A 23,184-nucleotide genomic window follows, 5' to 3' on the forward strand; every position below is an offset into this window, starting at 1 on the left:
TCAAAGTTTCTCTGCTACCCTGGTCTTTTCATTAGCAATGGTTGGAAGCTCTCTATCATTAAAAGGGAGCTTTCCCCCTTTGTAGTCTTACACCTGGAATCTGTGAAGCCTGAGCTGGGTCAAAGCTATAACTGCCAAACATATGGCTCTAGATGGAATTTCATCAGTTTCATGACCAGTGGCCAAATACATTTTCATAAAACTTGTATATGATAAAGAAGCTTGTAAGTTTCCCATCCCTCAACCTGAGTTTGGCACTTAGAGGTCTTAATTATTCAGTTACACACTTCATTCCTGTAGAATTAGACAATCTCTTCTTTAAGCAACTTCTTTCCCAGGGCTGCTAAGATTTTATCACCTTGCCCAAAGAGAAGTTCCCAAAGCACTTGGTTGGTCCCCAAAGAACTTCCCAGACAAGCAGAATTTATAAGTCCGTTCTATTTTTCCCAAACAATAACTTATTCTCATTATTCTTTTTACAGCCAAATATATCCAATAACCACATTCTCTAAGAGTTTAATTCATCCATTTTACAGTATCCAGATCAAGAGAAGTTAATTTTCTAAGAATGTAATTGTATCACTCTCTAGGTATCACTTAAAAAATTAACAACCTTGGTTATCAAAGAATTTCCCAAAATCAAAATGAAAAAAAAACTTTGAAGCTTAATAATAATAAAAGCAATGTTACAGATTTAAAACAAATCCTATTGTTTTGACAAGACAGATTTAAACAATAACTTCTTGCTAATCAAATGACATCAAATTCAGTTGAATATAATTACCAAATGATCTAACATAGAAAATCACTTTGCCCAGCTGTGATTGTAATACTCTGGAGAGATTACAGTCAGCTACCAAAATATTTATACGAGAACTTACTGTGCCAACAAAGGACAAGGCACAAAGTGAGTAACCATCAATTGCTGAACAGCTAAAGAAGCTACAATCTATAATTCCAAGAAACATTATTGTAGAGTAATGGGAAACATGAGCATTTGAGGGGGGAAAGCCATGACATTTCTAGGGGTTTATTCACAATAAGTAATTTTGGATATTTAATGAGGTCTCCTACTGGGAAATCTAAGAAGGTCTTGAACAAGAGACCTAACCTTGTTGATTAGATCCATAAAGTTTGTCTTCAGCAAGACTTTTCCAACATATAACAAGTACGGTTGAAATCTAAGGCAAACCATGCAATATCACACTAACAAGTCTATCTCCCAATGACTAATTCCAAAGAAGCCAAAGCTGCTCAGTTCTATAAAAAGCTAAAACATATTCTAGGGAAAAAAGGAAGATGAGGTGAAGTTCTATACAGTCAGTCAAAACATGATGTGGAGCTGACTGAGGCCCAGAATGTGAGGTTCTAATTGCCAAAATTCAGACTCAAATCAAAGAAAATAGGGAAAGCCATCAGACCCTACAGCTATGCCCTAAACAACATTGCTTATGGATATGAAATGGAAATGATGAATAGATTTACAGATTAGATCTGATAGAGTGCCTGAAGAACTGTGGACAGAGGTTTGTAATATTGTACAGAAGGCAGCAAGAAAAATAATCCAAAGAAAAAGAAGAGCACGAAAACAAAATGGCTGTCTGATGAGGCCTTACAAATAGCTAAGGAAAGAAGGAAAGGAAAAGGGAAAAGATATACCCAAATGAATGCAGAATTCCAGAGAACAGCAAGGAGAGATAAGAGATCTGTGCTGCAGGCAAACATCTTCTATCATTAATCAAATCCATCAGATTTATTTCCAGGTACATTTCTCCAATATATGCACATGTATGAGCTCCAGTTGAAGGCCTTCCCACAATCATTGCTTTTATAAGGATTCCTTCCAGTGTGAATATTGTGATGTTAAGTGATCTGCATCTTCCAGGGAAAGGCAGGTCCTCACTGAGTACTTTCATAAGTCTTTTCTCCACCATGAATCCCTCATGTAAAGGAACAGGAGATCTCTGCTGAAGGCATTCCCACATCGAGTCTTTCTAAGGCTTGTTGCTAAGATGAATTTTCTGGAGTCTAAAAAACTCTATAGACCATCTCAATGTCTTTCCACATTCACTATAGGAATGTGATTTCAATCTCATAGGAATTCTCTGATGGCAAATAAGATATGACCTTAGCCTGAATGCTTCTTTGTATTGATTATATTAATAAGTTATATCCTCTAGAATGGATTCTCTGATGTGATAGCAATTATAATTTTTCTCATATTAATAACCACTTATTGATTTAGTCCTCAGCTCTGCAACCCCCAGTTTCTATTTTCATTCAGAAATCAGCCCCTGTAGGTGATTCAGCCAGTCTTTAAAGCGCAGAGCTGATGAGGAGATGAAATCTTGGGGGAGAGTTACCCAACTGAGAAAGTTTATAAGTAAGCAAAAGATAGAGAGATTTTAGTCTTGGGGTAAATGCTGGTCCATTATGTTTTAGTCAGAAAGGTCTGAGGGGAAGTAGATTCCCACTTTTGTCTAGATTTCCAGAGGCATGGGTGGTCTAGGAAGATATAAGGCTATTTGTCTAAAACTGAGTGATGAGTCTAGTCCCTCAGCTTCTCATTACAGTAAGTCCACCTCTCCTTATAATATTCATTCTCAATAATTTTTAACCAATCAGGCATACTTTGTACCTGTTAGTAACATCCATTTATCTAAGGGCATGTAAGTGTTGAGAAGCATCCAAAATTCATCTTTGGTTTACCAGAGATAGGTAAATGACCATTCTTTTATCAAATGTTCACTACCCAGAATAAAGGAAATGATTACCTAGAAATGGACTTTTCATTCATCAGATTTGTTTGGAAAGGAGATGATGTACAGAAAGTTTTCTCAAATTGTAAACACTCATAAGATTTCTCCAGTGTGGATTCCCTGATGTTGAACAAGATTTGAGCTCAGTGGTAAAGCCTTATCACATTAATTACACTGTAGATTATCTCATGTAGAGCAAGTCTCCAGTTCACTCATAAAAGTTTTCTACATTGATCACATTCATATGGTTTCTCTCCAGCGTGCATCCTCTGATGTAGGCTAAGATCACTTTTACATCTTCAAGCTTTTCTACACTAATTACATTCATAAGATTTCTCTCCAGTGTGGACTCTCTGATGTTTAATAAGGCTGGAACTCCATGGGAAAGCCTTTCCACACTGATTACATTCATAAGGCTTCTCTGCAGTATGGATTCTCTGATGTTGACTAAGATGGCTTTTACACCTGAAAGCCTTACCACACTGATTACATTCATAAGGTTTCTCTCCAGTATGGAGTCTTTGATGATTAATAAGGCTGGACCTCTGTGTGAAAGCCTTTCCACACTGACTACATTCATACGGTTTCTCTCCCGTGTGAATTCTCTGATGTAGACTAAGGTCACTTTTACACATGAAAGACTTTCCACACTGATTACATTCATAAGGTTTCTCTCCAGTGTGGAGTCTTTGATGTTTAATAAGGCTGGACTTCTGAGTGAAAGCCTTTCCACACTGATTACATTCATAAGGTTTCTCTCCAGTGTGAATTCTCTGATGGTTAATAAGGTTGGAGCTCTGTGTGAAAGCCTTTCACACTGATTACATTTATAAGGTTTCTCTCCAGTGTGGATTCTCTGATGTACACTAAGGTCACTTTTACACCTTAAAGCCTTTCCACACTGATTACATTCATAAGGTTTCTCTCCAGTGTGGATTCTCTGATGTAGACTAAGGTCACTTTTACACATCAAAGCCTTTCCACACTGATTACATTCATAAAGTTTGTCTCCAGTATGGAGTCTTTGATGTTTAATAAGGCTGGAACTCAGTGTGAAAGCCTTTCCACACTGATTACATTCAAAAGGTTTCTCTCCAGTGTGGAGTCTTCGATGTTGAGTAAGTTTGAAGCTCTTTGTGAAAGCCTTTCCACACTGATTACATTTGTAAGGTTTCTCTCCAGTGTGGATTCTCTGATGTAGACTAAGATAGCTTTTATACCTGAAAGCCTTATGACACTGATTACATTCATAAGGTTTCTCTCCAGTATGGAGTCTTTGATGTTTAATAAGTCTGGACCTCCCTGTGAAAGCCTCTCCGCACTGATTACATTCATAAGGTTTCTCTCCAGTGTGAGTTCTCTGATGTTTAATAAGGGTGGAGCTGTGTGTGAAAGTCTTTTCACACTGATGACATTTATAAGGTTTCTCTCCAGTGTGGATTCTCTGATGTGGAGTAAGATGGCTTTTACACCTGAAAGCCTTTCCACACTGATGACATTCATAAGGTTTCTCTCCAGTGTGGATTCTCTGATGCAGACTAAGGTCACTTTTACACATGAAAGCCTTTCCACACTCATCACATTCATAAAGTTTCTCTCCAGTGTGGAGTCTCTGATGTTTAACAAGGCTGGACCTCCGTGTGAAAGCCTTTCTACACTGATTACATTCATAAGGTTTCTCTCCAGTATGGAGTCTTTGATGTTTAATAAGCTGGACCTCAGTGTGAAAGCCTTTCCACACTGATGACATTTATAAGGTTTCTCTCCAGTGTGGAGTCTTTGATGTTGAGTAAGTTTGAAGCTCTTTATGAAAGCTTTTCCGCACTGATTACATTCATAAGGTTTCTCTCCAGTGTGGAGTCTCTGGTGGTTAATAAGGGTGGAGCTGTGTGTGAAAGTCTTTTCACACTGATGACATTTATAAGGTTTCTCTCCAGTGTGGATTCTCTGATGTAGAGTAAGTCGGCTTTTATACCTGAAAGCCTTTCCACACTGATTACATTCATAAGTTTTCCTGCCATTGTGAATTCTCCCATGCATAATGAAGGATGAGTGTTCACTGAAAGCTTTACCACATTCATGACACTCATGTAGTTTCACACCAGCATTAATTTTTTCATGGTAAATAAGGGATGATTGTTGACTCAACACTTTCTCACAATGATGACAATCATAAGGTTTTTCTCCTCTGTGGATTCTGTGAAATATGGCACAGATTTGTCTCCCAGTAAAGTCACAAGGACTATCCCTAATGAAACTTTCCTCTTGAGTTTCTGTCACAAAAAAGCTTAGCTTTGCAGTAGTGTCTTTCATTTCAGGTCTAATCTCTCCTCCTGCAAGAAACAATAAAACATATATAAAGACACATGTATACACATATATAATTGTAATCCCTTCCATCCATTGCCAGAGAGTAAACTACTGAGAAAGCAGGATCTACATTGTACTTCCCCAGTTTAAGAGAAAAGTCTTCAAAGTTCAAAGGACAGAATCGGTCATTTGAAAACTCAATTAGTTCACATCTGACGGATGCTTCATTTATTTTTTTCTCTCGGTTACATGTAAAAACAATTTTTAATATTCATCTATAAAAGAGTTTCAAATTCTCTCCCTTGCTCCATCACCACTCCCCCCTCACTGAGAAAGCAAGTGGTTCAGTACAGGTTATACATGTGTAATTATGCAAAACATATCCATAACAGTCATGTTGTGAAAGAACATAGACAAAAAATACTGAAGAAAAATAAAGTGAAAAGAATATTTGCTTCAATCTGTATTGAGACTCCATCAGTTCTTTTTCTGGGGATGGATAGCATTTTTCATCATAAGACCTTCAGAGCTGTCTTGCATCATTGTATTGCTGAGAATAGCTAAGAGATTCACAGCTGATCATCCTACAAATATTGCTATTACTTCTTACACAGTACATTTCACTTTGAATCAGCCCATGTAAATCTTTACAGATTTTTCTTAGAGCATCCTACTCATCTTTTCTTCTGGTACAATAGTATTCCATCATAATCACATGTTGCAACTTGTTCAGCCATTCCCCAGCTGATGGACAGTCTTTGCTCCCCAGAAATGAGCTGCTATAAATATTTTTGTACACATAGGTCCTTTCCCTTTTTTTTTTCATCTCTTTTGGGATATACACCTAGTAGTGGTATTGCTAAGTCAAGGGTATGCATGGTTTAATAGACCTTTGGACATAGTTCCAAATTGTTCTACAGAATAGTTGAATCAGTTCACAACTCTACCAACATTGCATTAATGCCTTATTTTCTCCACATTCCCTCCAACATTTGTCTTTTACATTTTCTGTCCTATTAGCTAATCTAATAGGTATGAGGTAGTATCTCAGAATTGTCTTAATTTGCATTTCTCCAATCAGTAGTGAGCTAGAGTATTTTTTCATATTTCTATACCATAGATATATCACCTGAAAAGTGATCACATCTTTTGATCATTTATCAATTGGGGAATGGCTCGTATTTTTATAGATTTGACTCAGTTCACTATGTTTGATAAATGAGGCCTTTATCAGTGAAATTTACTTCAGAATTTTTTTCACACTTACTATTGCTAACGCTATTTCCTTCTATCCTATCACCCTTCCCCCATTTATTCTCTTCTCTTTTACCCTGTCCCTCCTCAAAAATGTTTTGCTTCTGACCACCCCTTCCCTCAATCAGCCCTCCCTTCTATCAACCCCCTTCTCTTATCCTCTTCTCCTCCTGTTGTCTTATAGGATAAGATAGATTTCTATACCCAGTTGAGTATATACATTATTCTCCCTTTGAGCCAATTTTCATGAAAGTAAGGTTCACGCACTCCCCCTCACCTCCTTCCCTTCCCCTCCATTGTAAAAACTTTTTCTTGCCTCTTTTATGTAAGATAATTTACCCCATTCTACCTTTCCCTTTATCCCAGTGTATTCCTCTCACACCCTTTAATTTAATTTCATTTTTTTCGATATCATCCCTTCATTTTCAACTCACAACTGTGCTGTCTCTCTATATAAAGTCCTTGTAACTACACTAATGATGAGAAAGGTCTTGCAAATATTATATTTCCATGGAGGAATGTAAACAGTTTAATCTTATTAAGTTCCTTATAATTTCCCTTTCCTGTTTATCTTCTTATCCTTCTCTTGAGTCTTGTATTTAAAAGTTAAATGTTTTATTCAGCACTAGTCTTTTCATCAAGAATGCTTGAAAACCCTCTATCTCACAGAATGTCCATTTCCCCCCCAAATGATTATACTAAATTTTGCTAAATTAATGATTCTTGGTAGTAATCCTAGCTCCTTTACCCTCTGGAATATTATATTCTAAGCCCTTTAATCTTTTAATGTAGAAGCTGCTAAATCTTGTCTTATCCTGACATTGACTCCTTCATACTTGAATTGTTTCTTTCTGGCTGCTTGCAGTATTTTCTTTTTGACCAGAGAACTCTGGAATTTGGCTATAATATTCATAACAATTTTCATTTTGGGATCTCTTTCAGGAGGTGATTGGCAGATTCTTTTAATGTCTATTTTACCCTCTGGTTCTAGAATACTGGGGCAGTTTTCCTTGATAATTTCTTAAAAGATGATGCCTAGGCACTTTTTTTGATCATGGCTTTCAAGTAGTCCAATAATTGTTAAATTATTTCTCGTGGACCCATTGTGAATTGTTTTTTTCAATACGATATTTCACATTGTCTTCTATTTTTTTTGTTCATTTGGTTTTATTTTATTGTTTCTGATTTTTCATGAAGTCATTAGCTTCCACTTGCTCCATCCTAACTTTTAAGGAATTATTTTCGTGAATGAGCTTTTGGACCTCCTTTTCCATTTGGCCAATTCTGCTTTTTAAGGCATTCCTCTCAACATTGCTTTTTGGACCTCTTTTACCATTTGGTCTAGTCTGATTTTTAAGGTGTTATTTTCTTCAGCTTTTTTTTTTGTCTCATTTACCAAGCTGTTGAGGGATGCTTCATTTACAAAGAGCTTCACACACAATCACATTGGATCCTCACAAAACCATATGACACAGGCAGGCCCAGCATTCTCATTACATTAACAGCTCAGGCCACGAGCTCAGAACAGATAGGTGACCTGCCTAACATCTGTGCAGCTGAGCCTAGAACTCCAAACCTGCAAGTGGGCATGCTCTGTCCACGGTATGAGATGGCCACTCTCTACTACACTTTCCTTTGTTTTCTTTTCTTTTCCTTTTTTTTTTTAAGAAAAATTATTTCATTATTGTATGTTCACCTGTTCTCTCCCTCTCTTCAGGTCTTCCTATTTCCTGAGACACAAAAATATACAAATTACGCCAATTAATAACCCTACAATGGAGCTATAAGTTCAAGTGAAAAGAAGATTCAAGTTGTGATATATGAATGTAATGGAATAGTACTGTGCTATAAGAAATGATGAACAGGCTGACTTCAGAAAAACCTGGAAAGACTTATATGGTCTGATGCTGAGTGAAGTGAGCAGAACCAAGAGGACTTTGTACACAATAACAGCCATGGTATGACATGACTAAAACTGTTAAACTGAACCCTTCTCAGCAATACAAGGATCTAAAACATCTCCAGAGGCCTCGGGATGGAAAATGCTGTCCACATCCAAACAAAGAACTATGGAAGTCGAATCGCTATCACTTATTTTTACCTTCTGTTGAGTTTTGTTTCCTCTTTCTGATGGTTCCTCCTATTGGTTTTCATTTTTACTTACAACTTCACTAATGTGAAAATACGTTTAATAGGAATGTAAATGTAAAGCCTATATCTGCTTGTGTGCTGTCTTGGGGAGAGTGGGGGGGGGGGAAGAGGGAGAAAAATTTTTACCTCAAAAGCATATGGAAGTGATTGTTGATAAATCAAAATAAATTAATAAAATTTGAAAAAAATAAAAGCCAAAAAAAAGAGCATTTTATAGACTAAATTCCCAACCCCCAAAATGTTGTTGGAGGTAGCTGCTATTCAGGAAAGTAAATAAAACTTAGATTCACATTTTACTGTTTATAGTTTTATGCATGTTCTTAAGCTCATAGGAAATTGGATTTTTTTATTTAAAAAATTCAAATGCTGCAGTTCATTTTTTAAGGTAGTTTGGAAGTGTCAAATATGTTAGCCCGGAAAAGTTCAGAATCAAACTAAAGTTAATGCATATTATTTTCTATGTACATTAAGGCTAACAATGGATGAAATTTTGAAAAAAAAAATAATAATGGTGACTTTATGTGTAACAAAGCTTTTGATATTGGCACATATACTTGTAATACAAGACTGACAGAACAGGAAATAATTGGGTAAATGGACATGCCACTTTGAAAGTTTAAGGTCTTTCTGCCATAATTTTCTTGAGCACTTTTTAAAAATTCCTAACCATTTTGTCATTTAACTTAAGAATGAGAGCCATGATGGGTTGACCTTCAAGGCAAGCAAAATACAAAAGTGGGTAGCTCTAAGCCCATAGCAGATTTTTCTATTTAATTTTGTAAAAATTTGTTTCATAACTAATTATGCCCTTATTATATTTTGCACATCCAAACAGGAACAAATACCGTAGCATTGTAGTTATTGTCAAATATACAAAATTAATAATCAATAAATTATCTAACTACAAAAAAAAATTGGCCTTAGGAGCTGTTTAAGAATTAAATGTAACTGGATCAGAGTTACACTATTTTACTCTCTGAATGCAATCAGTCTACTGGGTCAAACAGATAAATGGATAAAGTGGTTTTCATGTTGTGAACCCTGAACCCCATGAACCCCAAATTGAAACATCTTGTTCTAAAAAAGAGACAAACAAAATTAGGCTATGTGTGTTAATTTCTCTCAAGCTAGCTTGACATGCATTGCATGGGAGTTCAGTCCAAACTGTCTCAGTTTAGGATTTTCAAGGTATAGCATTACATACTTCTCAGCTTCCTATCAACCTGCCATCATTCCAGACCACTCCTAGCCTCCTTCTATCTATGCAGGAGAATTTTTCTCCACCCCAGCCTGAATAGGACAAAATCAATTCAGGACTTGGTAGGGTTTGACCAAGACCAGACAATCTCTTTATGAGTGAGGCCCTTCTAAAGAACTTTGAAGCAGAAGGCTTGCAGGGTAGAGCTGTGAGTCTCCAAGATACAGATTACCAGGAGAAATCATTTTCCTCAATATCTAAGATAATCAACTGAATTGATGTTATTTCACTGTCAACTTTGCTTCATGTATTAACATTGTAACATTGTTTATGTTGTTATCACTCTTCAAATTTTTCTCAATTGTGGATTTGGGGAAAACCAATGTATAAGTTATGCTCTTAATTTGAAAAAATGATTTCTAGAGGGGCATAGAATTATACCCTTAGAAAAAGAGTGTGAACCAGCCAAGGGCCTTCCCAAACCATTGTGGGCCCCCCTCATCTGAGAAAGGTCTAAAACCTAGATTGCCCAAACAGGAGAAAGACATTTTGGCCCACTCTGAACTTCACCTACCATAATAATGCCTTGTGTGCTCTGGCATACCAGACATGCTTTGCTTTGCTCTGTGAGTGAACCCAACATGCCCCTTCTTGTGTGTGTCAGCAACTACAAGGCTCAGATGAAGCTGACCAGGAGCATTCTTCTGTTTATGAATGCCAAGGACAAGGCGCCTTGAACTGGACACTACCTTGCAGAATGTGATTTTTGTTGTTGTTATGTTATGTTATGTGATGTGATGTTATGGAAATGATGAGTTCAGCGGCACCCCAAGAATTTTAGGTGCCATCAGAAACGATGGAGGAATAGATGAGTGGGTCCTATTGTCAGAGGAGAAATTCACTCTGACTGTTCTCCTAGTTGAAGAAAGCCATTTATTGGGATGATGCACCCAAGAGCGCCTGCTCCCTGGGAGGCAGAAGGAGGCAGAACCTTGGTGGGCCCTATTCCCCTATGGGGGGGCAGAGTCAAGGGCACAGCCCTGCTCCCTAAAGGAACCAGTGACCATGCCTGCACAGAAAGTAGAGCAATTGGCCAGGGTAAAGACCTGGTTTAAATACAAGTTTTCAGAATAGAGGGAAGGGAGACAAGAGAATGGGAGGAGGGGTATCAGGGATATCAGGTAGAGAAAAGCAAGGAGAATAGAAAAGGGGAGGGGGTGCTTTGTGAAAGCACACAGCTAAGTCCACAGAGGGGCTTCACTGCACCATTTTCTTGGATCACTCTTCTGGCTGGCCACATCCTGCATCTTCTCTCACATCTCTCAGCCTGGAGCCTGCTTGTTCCATATGCCTCAAGCACTCCTTTCTACCCATTGTTACGTTCTCTTGCATTACGTTAGGTTATGTTGTTTTATTTATTTTTAGCCAAAATTATAGTGTCATATAGACTGTATAATTATAGAATATATAGAATTATAGAATACACTATATAATTATAGAATCTGAGATTGGATTTTGTCTCCCAGCCTCAGGCTTTCCCTGATGACTGGCCCAGAGCTGACACCAGGCCCCAGGCTCTACCTCAAGCCCTGTATTCTGGTCTCTTAGTTAGCAAATGCGGGTTCTGGCCTCAGCCCTGTTTCTAGCTCTTTCCTGCATTTTATCTCCTATATTGAGTGGCTTTTTTGTCTAGTTCTAACCATGTTGTAATGGTATCACATCCACAGTGAAGATCACAGAGACTTCTTTCTAGGCTCCTGAAGCATCTCATTCTATGGGACAGCTGGGAGTTTCTACCTCCTATTTCTCCAAACTGAGCATGGCTGTCAACTCAATGCATCTGGCCAACAATTATCCAAGAATGGGCCAAAGACTGAGCCTCAGAGATCAGGGGAGGGATGCAGGGGGATGATTCATGTAAAGCACAGCTTTGGATTAATTCTAAGGAAGGCCCTACCTTTTGCTACTACATAGATGCTGCTGAATGGAGAGAGAGAAAATCATAAAACCAGAATACCTGGGTCCACTTCACATTCAGGCTACTTAATCTCAGTGTGACCTTCACTGTGGCAGGGCCATCCTAAGACATCTCCCTAACTGATTCCCATGGGGCAGTTGGGTGTACAGTGGATAGAGTACTGGTCAGGAAGACTTAAGTTCAGATCCACCCTCAGACACTTCCTCACTGTGTGACCCTGGCCAAGTCACTTAGGCCTGTTGGCCTCAGTTTCCTCACTTGTAAAAGTGAAAAGGAAATGGCAAACCACTCCAGTATCTTTGGCAAGAAAACCCCAAATTGGATTGTGAAGAGTCAGAAACAACGGAAATGAGTGGAGAACCACATGAGTGACTCCGTATCATATTCACCACAGCAGCTTTTCCAATCCTTTTCAGTCTTCCCCAACCCTACCTTATTCTTTGCTCCCACTCTCCACCAACCACTCACCTTCTCACCAGAGAAATTTACCTTACATTTAATTTAAAAAAAAAGGATACTAAACAGCAGCTCTCTTATCCTCCTCATCTCCCATGAATGAGATGTCCTTTTTTTCCTTTTTGACCTCACAATCAGATGAAATGGTCCTCTCTCTGCTTGCTAAAGCAAACTCCTTTCCATGTGTAAACCACCCCATTTCAGCACGCCATTTACCTCAGTATACTGCCTCTCCAGCGTTCCCATTATTTCTTTACTTTTCAGTCTCTCCGGCATTAATGTCTCCTTCCCTATTGCCACAAATAAAACCATTTCTTTCCAATCCTCAAAATGCACTTGATCCATTCACTCCAAGAGATATTTTCTAATTTTTCTTCCATGTCATGACTAAAGAGCTGGACATGCCCATTTACAACTGGTGTCTCCCACTCCTTCCTTTTGCTTTCTCTGAAATCCTCTGCAGTCTAGCTCCCAGTTCATTCTTCAATGGAAACTCCTCTCCAAAATTGCCAAAACTCTCAAAGTTGCTAAATTCACTGCCCATTTGCTTATCCTCATCCTTCTTGACTTCCTGTCTCTGTCTCTCTCTCTCTCTCACTCTCTGATACTTCTATCCTTGCTCTCCAAACTAAACTCATTTCCTTTCCCCAACCTCCTATCTCATTCTTTTCCTGATGGTCTCCAAGGCATCCTCCCATTAGGGCTGACTCAGAAATGAATGTCATGCACTCCTCACTGACTCTCATACATTCATGCTCCTGACCCCCACAGTCAATGTGCAAAGTCCTGTGATTCCACCTAGGTAACATCTCTCCCATTCACCCCCTTCTTCTCCCTGTCTTTGTTCAGGCCCCAAACACCTCACACCTGAGGTACTGCAAGAACTGCTGCTTGGCCCAGCTGCCTCAAGTCTCCCCCTACTCCAGCATTCCTCCACACACTTCTCAAAGTTCATCTTCCTAAAGTTTTGACTGACCATGTCACCATGTTCTCAACACCCTGCTATGGCTCCCAGGAAGGGATCAAATATGAAATCCCCTCTATGGCTCTTAATCACCTGCTGCTTCTTTACCTATCCCTCTCCTACTCTTCTACTTTTCATGCACCTTGTATCCCCCCAAGCATGCTATAATGCAATGCTATTAGCCTCCCTTCTCTTCTGTGAACAGGTCACTCCATCACCTGACTCCACAGGCTTTCCTCACCATCCTGTTCCTAGAATGCTCACCCTGGCTTCCCTGAAGCCCCAGCTAGAGCTCCCCTTCCAAATAAGCCTTTCCAGTCCTCCTTCACTGTAGAGTCTTCCCTCTCAATGAGCTCCAATTTGTCCTGTCCATAACAGGGTTCTCCATTGTCTGCATGTTCTTACCCCACCAGTCTGTGAGCTCCAGGAGAGCAGGGGATGTTCCTTGTATCTCTTTAGGTCCCTGTGCTTAGCAGAGGGTCTGGCATAGCAGGCATTGAATAAATACTCATTGACTTGAAGAGGTCTAAGGAAAAGCCCATATTGGAAAGCCTAACCCTTTTTGCACTTTCAGGGGAGTTCCTGCCTACAATTCTAAACAAGTCTCTTTACCAGATCACATATTTATGACTGGAAGACAGCTTAAATGCCATGGTGTCTAATTCCCTCATTCTCACATGGGGAGACTAATGCTCAGAGATTCCTTGACTTGTCCAGGATCCCACTGCTAATAAGTGTTTAAAAAAGAATTCCAAGTCAGGTCTTCTGCTCCAAACCTAGCACTTGCTTCACCTCCACACCTAGAAGCCTCTTGTCATCACAGCTCTCATCCATCCTGATTCACCTCACTCACCTGGACAGCAGCTCCTCAGGCCTTCTTGCTCCAGCAGCCATGGTGCTTCCCTTTCTTCCAAATAAGAGATCAAATCTTCTCTGGGAACTGGCAGTCCTGGGCATGGGGAGTCAGGGATGAAGATAGAGGAAAACTAGTAGTTTAGCTTCCTTTAGGTAAAACAGTGTGCATACAAAGCCGCTGCATTTGGAGAATCACCCCATCACGTTCACATATATCTGGCTTCTTCTCCCATTAATGTTTGTAATGCCAGTAACCCAAAATAGGATGTGTCAGATCAGCCTTTAGCTCCAGCAACAGGGACCTTGATGAACCAGCTTTGGCCCTTTCCCCTACCCTGCCCTTCACTCCCGAAACCTATAAATACCTTGTTACTGTTCATTCAGGGAGTCTGTCTCTTCTGATGAGATTCTCCTGCTGGCGAATCTTAGCCCAAATTCTGACTCTTGGCCAGTCTGTTATTCCTCCCATTGATAGGGGCTTGCAAGCAAGGACCACAGAATGGTTTCTAGGACTACTTAAGCACGGATTCCACAGCATTTATTTTTGGGAGCTTTGGGGAGAGGTGGGGGAGCAGATCATGGACCGAATTTGGAATCAGAAATTTGGTCTTGGCAAACCTTCATAGAAGGATGGACTCACTGCAAAGCTTCCATTATGCAGAAATTAGAGGCAGCTGGGAGTGCAGTGGAGAGAGCCCTGGGCCTGGAACCAGGGATGCCAGGGTTTAAATGCAGCCTCACACAGTTACTAGCTGTGTGTGTCCGGTAAAGTCACTTAACCTCTAATTGCTTCAGTTTACTCAACTGTCAAATGGGGATAATAATATCACCTGAAGACATAATATTGTAAAGAAAGCACTTAGCACAACAGCTGGTGAACAGCAGGTGAATAGAAAGGCTTATTCCCTTCCTGTCTTTCCCACCATCTCTGCTGGAATGGGGGCCTCATAAAAGAAGATGAAGGAAGAACCTGCCGTACCAGGCACATGTAGGAGCTGTGAGTTATAAATTGAGGCTTCTTAAGGAGAATGTCCCATACAGTAGGGCCATCCCAAAGAGGAAGGGGTCACAAGGAAAAGCTACCTGAGCAGTTTTCAGAGACTTCCCAGATAAAATTTATGTCCAGGGAGAAGCTGGACTACATAATGTGGGATTACTTCCACACCTGAGAGGCTTCAACACTGATTTGACTTTTAACCTCAAGCAACTTAGAACTGGTAAGAGACAGACTTGTAAACAACGAGGAAGCCTCCAGATACTCTTCACACAGTGCACTGCCCTTTTATAGGAAAACCAGGCAGCAGGGGACCCTGCCTCTTGGACACAGGAGACCAGCACTTTACCCTTTTCGTAACTGATAAATGCTCTAAAGCCAGCGCATCAGGAATGAAAATGTTCCCTTGGACTGCAGACTCAGAGTGGCCAGGGGAAGTGTCCTTACCCAGGGAGAGCAGGTTCTGGGCATTCTCCAACATGACCTCCTTGTACAACTCCTTCTGGGGATGGTCCAAGAGACTCCACTCCTCCTGGGTAAAGTGCACAGCCACATCCTGGAATGTTACCACCTCCTAAACCATCAAAAGCACAAGATTTAGAGCTGAGACTCCAGAATTCCCATAGTCTAACCCTCATCATGCGAGAGGAGGAAACTGAAGCACAGGCAGGGGGTTTACCCAAATGTGGTACCCTTGAGGAGTGTCAGAGTCAACACTTGAAAACATCATTATAAAGAGCCCAATGGGCTTAATACTGAGAAAAGCATTTGACATGGTGAGTTTCAATGAAGTTGAGAAAGGTCTTACTATGGAGTGTGTCTCCCTATGGAATGTGGACAAAAATTTGTATTTTACCTGTGAGGGAGGAGGTTCTATGGACAAGACAGACAGAAGATGATCTGCAATTTCTGTCTTCTCAGAACTGATAGACGTGATTTGTTATAAAGAAAGTTTTGTGTGAAGGTTCTAAGAAGCTGGCAAGTACAGTCATTTGGTGGGGGTTCATGAGTGTATGCGTGATTACAGAAGAGAGGAAAGAAAATGAAAAGATCTAGCTTATTTCTTGAGAGGCTGAAACAAAGTCTTATCTAGATAAAACATGAAAAGAATTCTAGAGACGTAGCAATTACAATCTGGACTGAACTAAGGGCTATGAGACTTTCCAGCCATGGAAAGAACAGTTATCTGTCGTTACAAGGGGGCTTGAAGCTGCCGTGGGTACAATGTCTCATGGCCAAAACATCTTATGCTTTCACTTTATGATTGCTTTCATTTGTCAATAACATATTTCTTTATTACAATATTTAGTTACACAGTTGGTCATTTGTGCTGTTCATTCTGCTCCAAGTGAACCAAAATGACATCTCTCTCTGTCAGGGTTAAGGCATAGTGTCTCTGACCATGGATGATCAGACTAATAAAGCCCAGAAGGCTGCACCACAGATTGGGCACAAATACTCCATGTGAACATTTGGGGTAAAGATGGCTCTGAATTTGCACATCTCACCGTTCTTTTGAGCTACTGCCATTCTGCTTTGCCCACATGCTACAGCACATTCTTTCATGTGGGCACACCATGGTGAGTGGTCCTTTGCCAGTCACCCATGACTCACAACTGATTACAAAGTTCTTCAGACAGACCTTGGGAATGTCCATGTATCACTTCTTCTGACCACCTTGTGAGTGCCTTCTTTACATGAGGTCTCTGAAAAATAGTCTTTTAGGCAAACACTCTTTTGGCATTTGAACAACGCAGCCAGCGCATCAGAGATGTGCTCTCTGCACTACAGTGTGAATGCTTGGAAGTCTAACTTGAGGGAAGGCCCTCAGTGCTCAGTACTTTATCTTGCCAGGTGATCTTCAGAATCTTCCTAAGACAATTCACACTGAAGATATTCAGTTTCCTGGCACGGCACTGGTATACTGTCCAGGTTTCACAGGCATACAACAATGGGGGTCAGCACAAGAGCTCTGTAGGCCTTCAGTGTGGTATGCACTTTAACACCTCTTGTCTCCCACACTTGTCTTGGCAGCCTCCCAAGCAATGAGCTATCTCTGGTGAAGCAGGTGGTCAACTCTTAAAATTAGTTATCTCCCATGGGAAATAATCTGAACTACAAAATTTGCTAGTAAATAATAATCTAATTGTAACAGTTTACAGGTTACCTTTAAGTAAAGTTATCTAATTCCTCAGTAATTTTTGGCAAAGGTGTGATTTACAGAGCTTATTTTTATTACAGAAGAGAAAGAAAAAACAATTACAACCACCTTAGAAACATGTTTTGAACAAAATTCAACTGGACAAGGGAGGTCATCTGACTACTTATTCTTCCTGGATTTTCTTGATCCAGATTCGTCCTGTATCTATCAACCTGTCCACTGAAGTGAGAAAACCTCAGAAGTCCTTGCTCTGCAGCTGATGAGTTTTGCAACCAAAAGTATTACTTTAAAACAGCATGCCGTTTGAAGAAAGACTGGGAAAGAAGAACTTGTGGTTTGTAGGCACCAGTCATACTCCATCCTCCAGCTGCCAGAAAGGGAAATCCAACCTTAGAAAATCACACTGCTCAATGTAGACTTAACCTCCAGCTGAAGAAAACATTAAAAGGAGCTAATCCACCAAGACTGAAGGAGGAACTTAGGGTATTGTTAACCACTTTTCTCCAGCAGCCAGAAAGGGGAATTTAGCCTTTGAGAAGTCTTACAATCCCATGATTATTTTAGTCCTACAACAATATGTGTCTTACTCTAAATTATCTATGACTAAATGATAAAGTGTTACAAATCTGTCTATTCACTAAAGCTACTGATAACCTAGGCTTAGGAGAATATCTGTGTTAGTCTGGCTTCACTGTGAGGGATAGCTTTTCCCAAAGAAGGGACTCTAAGACTACAATCAAAGTAAAAGTAAACCAAAGTAACTAAACAGTAACTCATTTAAAGGCAGTTTCTTTTCACAACCTCATCACCTCAGTGTACGCGCTAGAAAGTGTACTGTCAGTACTGTCAAAGTAAGGAAAATCATTCAGAGGATTCAAAATTTCTATATTTGCATCAATAGATGGTACCATCCTGAACAGTGTAGAACCTCCACTTTGTTTTTTTTTTACATATTTAACTATATATTTTCTTCCCAGTGACATGTTAAATTTTTTTAATGTTTTTTAAAGTTTTGAGTTCCAAACTCCTTCCTTCCCCCTCCCTAAGACTGTAAATAATCAGGTATAAGTTATACATGTGCAATCATACAGAGTGTTTCCATGTTAATGATTTTGTAAAGGATGATCTGAAAAAAAAAAAAGAAAAATAATGAACGAAAGTGAAAAAATAGCGTGCTTCAGTTTGCATGAAAACAACTTCAGTTCTTTCTCTGCAGGTGGATAGCATGCTTCATTATTAGTCCTTTGGGGTTTTCTTGGATCACTGTATTGCTGAGAATACTAAATGATTCATAGTTCTTTATTGAACATTATTTCTGTTACTGTATACAATGTTCTCCTGGTTTTGTTCACTTCATTTTGTATCAGTTCATGTAAGTCTTTCCAGACTTTTCTGAAATCATCCTGCTTTTCATTTCTGAAAACACAGCAATATTCCATTACCATCACAGACCGAAGCTTGTTAAGCCATTCCCAATTGATGGGAATCCCTTCAATTTCTGATTCTTCTCCACCACAGAAAAAGCTGGTATAAATACGTTTGTACAAATAGGCATTTTCCATTTATTTTGATGTCTTTTGGTTATAGACACAACAGGAGTATTGCTGGATCAAAAATTATGTACACTATTATAAATCTTTAGATACAGGTCCAGATTGCTCTCCAGAGTGGTTGGATCAGTTCATAACTCCACCAACAATGCAGTAATGCATTAATGAAGTTTTCCCACATCCCCTCCAACACCCATCATTTCCTTTTTTGCCACATGATCCAATCTCATGGGTGTGAGGTAGTACCTCAGAGTTGTTTTAATTTGCATTTCTTCCATCAATTGTGATTGAGAGGTAAGAGGAAGGAGGCAGGTTGAGATTAGGGAACTCAAAACGTAGGAACAGAAAATGTTTGTATATGTCATTGGGGAAAAATGAAATATTATGTAAAAAAGACTCATAGCCAAGGGCAGTTAGGTGGCACAGTAGCTAGAGCACCAGGCCTGGAATCAGGAGGATCAGAGCTCACATTTACCCTCAGACACTAGCAATGTGCCCCTGGGCAAGTCACTTAAGCCTGTTTGCCTCAGATCCTCCTTTGTAAAATGAGCTAGGGAAGGAAATGGCAAACCACTCTAGTACTTCTGCCAAGAAAACCCCAAAGTGTGGCAGGAAGAGTCAGACATGACTGAAACAACTGAAAAAAACCCCAACAAATAGCCACTCCCCAAAACATAAATGGTCAAGAAATATGAACAAAATTCTCAAAAGAACTGGCAAGTATTCCCAAGCACATGAAAAAATGCTCCAAACCCCTAGTAAGAGAAATGTAAACCGAAACAACACTGAGGCTTCATCTCATACCCTGTGAATTTGATAAAAATGGCACCAGTTAATGTTGGAGGGGTTTGGGAAGATGGGCACACTAATACAACTTTGGGGGAGCTAGGAAATGGTAAAACATCATGAAGATCTGAGTTCAAATGCAGCCTCAAACTCTAATAGGCTATGTGACCCTGGTTGGTGTGTTTTCCTCAGTTTCCTGAACTGTGAAATAAAGATAATAAGAACGCCTACCATATGGAGTTGTTGTGAACCTGGTCAAAATCGGGTTTTGGAGAGAAAGTAAGTCACTCCATTGTGTCTTTGCTTTGAGCCTGATGCCTCTTTGACAAGAACTGTGTCTCCTTCAATACCCTCCCATCCCCCACTGGAAAAGAAGACTCTTTGAATAATTCCCCAAACTCAGCCCTTTCCCTATGTCCTCTCTAACAAGGGAAGTACTAGGCCCTTCACAAATGCCAATTAACAGACAAAGAAGGTACTCTTTCTTTTGGCCTCCTCCAAAAAGCTCTGCTAAGCACCTTTGAACATGTGAATGTGACCCAGGAGACAACTTAACCTGTTTTCTGGAGTTGCCATATTTTCAAGAAACAGTGGGCCAGAGTATGCAGGAGGCCAGAACACCCCCCAGCCCCAGCTCATAGAATTTGGTCTTTTCAACCCTCACTGCCCTCTCTCAGTGTGCCCTTGAGGGTCAAACCAGCTACAAGACAAGACTAGTCAGGGTACACCAGACAGATAAACTGTTGGTGCAGCTGGAGGTTAAGCAGAGCAGGGAGAGCTTGGCCAAAGAAGCAAAGGGAGGGGAGAGCAGTTCTATCAATGAGTGGCGGAGGGGTGCTAGGCATGCATAAAGGGAGCAAAGACAAGACCCCTGCAGAAGAGAGAGGAATGACTGAAGTACTCATCCTTGTGAGTCAGGGATCAAGAGAGAAAACTTCAAAAATGAACACAGGAGGGCAGTAACTACAATGGGGCAAGGGTAGTAGTTAGTGCTTGTGATGCCAAAGTGCAGAGAATCAGTTCAAAACACAGGAGACAGCAGGGCAGTGTTGTTACTACTGTTTTCAATTCCCTGCTTATTTTTGTAAAGAAACAATCCATAGATAGGGGATGACCAGCCTCTTAGACAATCTTCTTTGTCTCTGGAAATGGCCTCCTTGGCTAATGTGGCTCAAGTCTGAGGGCAGAGTGCACTCACCAGGCTGGGGGTCTGTGGCTCCCTGGGGCCATTCCCTCTGCTCAGGCTCCCTTGTGGATCAGGCCTCGGTCCTCTGCACACTGAGCTGGGGAGGGAGAAGGATCCCAGGGCAGGAGGCTGGCCTGCAGGGATTTACAGGGGTGAGGCACTGCCCTCAGGGCAAGAGTGCAGCCTACAGGAAGGGTCAGGCTTGGAAATGAGATGATCCCACCTTCTCCTACTCCTTCTTTCTGCCCCCTTTCTCTCTCCCATTCTCCTACACAGAGACTCAGGAGGCAGAAGGGGCTTGGGATCCCAGATGGGATGAGACCAGGGAGAACCTCAATGGCTCCTGAATCAGAGCTCTTCCTCCAGTTGCTCCTCTGCCCTCCCTGCTTCCCCTCTCCCCAACTAACACCCACATAATCTAGAGAACAGACTGACTACTTGACCTAGGTAGGAGGGAAGCTTAGAAAGGAGCCACCAGGAATGAGCAGGGGTTGGGGAGGGCAGTTGGAGGCTTGGTCTGAAGTTAGAATAACTCAATCTCTAACCACAACTGTCAGGCAGGGAGCCAGGATAACTGAGTCCTGATGGGAAGATGTAAAGCACGATTTCTGGGTCCCTGGGTTATAAAGTCTGAATTTGGGAAAAGGTGACCCAATGGTAAGTCTGGGGACGGTGAACCCAGGCATTTGGGAAGTGATTGGGAGTCTGGAAAGGGTTAGAGATGCAGAGCTTGTCCAGTAGCCAGGCCTGAGCAGGAAGACTGCACCAGGCAGAGCTGGAGGATACGTACTGCAGGGTCAGAGGAAGAGGATGACAGCCAATGGCCTGAACAGGCAGCAGGTTTGTGAGGGGCTGGCTCAGACCTACCTGGGATCTGCACCCACAGCGATGGCATCTTAAGGCAGAGATCTCAGGTCCAAGAGAAGGCAGTGGTAATCTCAGCTGCGAGGGAGGAAGGCAGAGAAATCTCAATTCCGAGGAAAGAAGGCAGCCCAGTCTCAGCACAAGTTCCTGTTTTCAGCCAGCCCACTCTGGGAGGGTCCTCCCAGCCTCTGAGGTCTCCAGGAAGGACCCTTTCTTCCAATCACACCCAGGGCCAGCAGCTCAAGACCCAGTCTGCCTTTCCTGCCTAAGCCCTGCCCTCCATCACATGGAATGCCTTGGCCATTAAGATGAGCCCTCTCCTGCCCTAGGCTCCTCCCAGGCCTCCAAACTCCACCCCAGGGCTCTTATTCCACCTGGGCCACCACCCACCAGGCTGGTCATCTCTGAGAGCTCCTCCTCCCTTATCACTCTACCACCTGATTCCTTATTGGAGGAAAGATTCGGGACTTCAGGAGGTGGGAGGGGGAGAGCAAGGAAGTGGCAACCTGGAGATTTCCAGGCAAGCAAGTGATTCACAGCAAAACAGTTTATTTTCAAACTGGAGGAAGTTCACAAAATGGGGCTCAGCTGAAGTATCAGGTTTCTCCTGACTTATATTAGAATGGGGCTCATTTAAAATCAGATCCCAGGAGGATAATTGGGATGTTTGACCCTAAAGGCAGATCCACTCTTATTGTAAAATACACTTAAAATTTGGCATTTAAAAAGGTGATGTGTTTAGGAGATGAAAGAATGAGAACGAAATGTAACTGGATGAAAATTACTCTATTGTACTCTGTGAATGCAATCAGTCTATAGGGTATTTAGGGTCAAAGGGATAAATGGATAAACTGCCTTTTATATCTAAGATAATTCTAAAATAATCAACTGAACTTCTGTTATGTGACTGACAACTTTGTTTCATATATTAAAACTAACATTGTTTATGTTACTATGTTTAAATTTTTCTTATTTGGGGTTATGGAGGAAAGCATCATATAACTTATGCTTCTATTTGAAAAAAAAAGATTTCTAGAAGGACACACAATTTTAACCTCAGAAAATGAAATTTTCTTTTGATAAGAATGCTGTGAAATTATGAATCAAGTTGTAAGAGTGGTTACAGAGTTGGAAAAAATCTTACATATTTCACTGGACATATTTGGTTTTAAGATGAATAGTAATTTCCTCTTTGAGAACAGTACAAAGGATCTTGTAAATTCTACATTCATTCTTTCACCCTGATGAAGGAGGCAAAACACAGGACAAAGAAAATTAAAAGGATTTTATTATCCTATGTCAAGCTAGAAGAACACTGAGGGGTTGATCACTTTGGGTCATCAAGGGATTGAAGATGGAACCAGTAAAATGGGATGGGCCTTTGCATCTCAGCTCCTCACCTATTGCCAGGACATGAGGGCTACCAGGAGCAAACAGGCAGAGGGTGACTGGCTAGGTGATGAGGAGCAGACTACCTGATGCCTCCCCCAACACTGACTGACAAGCAGGTCTGGGAAGAATGGCACAATGAGTCAGTATGAAGTTCAATATTATCTCTGAAGTTCTTTGGGAACTGACCAAGTGAAGGCCTTGGGACCTTCTCTTTGTCAAGGTCACATAATCTTAAGAGCCCTGGGGAAGAAGGTGCTGAGAAAAGGGTGTCCAATTCTAAAAGGATGAAGTGGTTCACTGAGTAACCAAGACCTCCCGCAGGTGAA

The 23,184-nt window shown here is 40.9% G+C and overlaps 1 protein-coding gene across 1 annotated transcript; it reads right to left on the minus strand.

Moving 5' to 3' along the window:
- Positions 1-420: 420 nt before the first annotated feature.
- On the minus strand, positions 421-22,350 carry LOC110197757 (uncharacterized). The gene is given in 8 exon segments (XM_078146394.1): positions 421-3,097; positions 3,099-3,567; positions 3,570-4,484; positions 4,487-5,092; positions 13,924-14,019; positions 15,367-15,493; positions 20,615-20,736; positions 21,470-22,350. Coding segments are annotated over 8 exon segments (2,493 nt in total). The 5' UTR covers positions 21,498-22,350; the 3' UTR covers positions 421-2,967.
- Between the last annotated feature and the right edge of the window lie 834 nt (positions 22,351-23,184).

Source organism: Phascolarctos cinereus, unplaced genomic scaffold (genome assembly GCF_003287225.1).
Source record: "Phascolarctos cinereus isolate Bilbo 61053 unplaced genomic scaffold, phaCin_HiC Scaffold_726;HRSCAF=1367, whole genome shotgun sequence".
NCBI lineage: Eukaryota > Metazoa > Chordata > Mammalia > Diprotodontia > Phascolarctidae > Phascolarctos > Phascolarctos cinereus.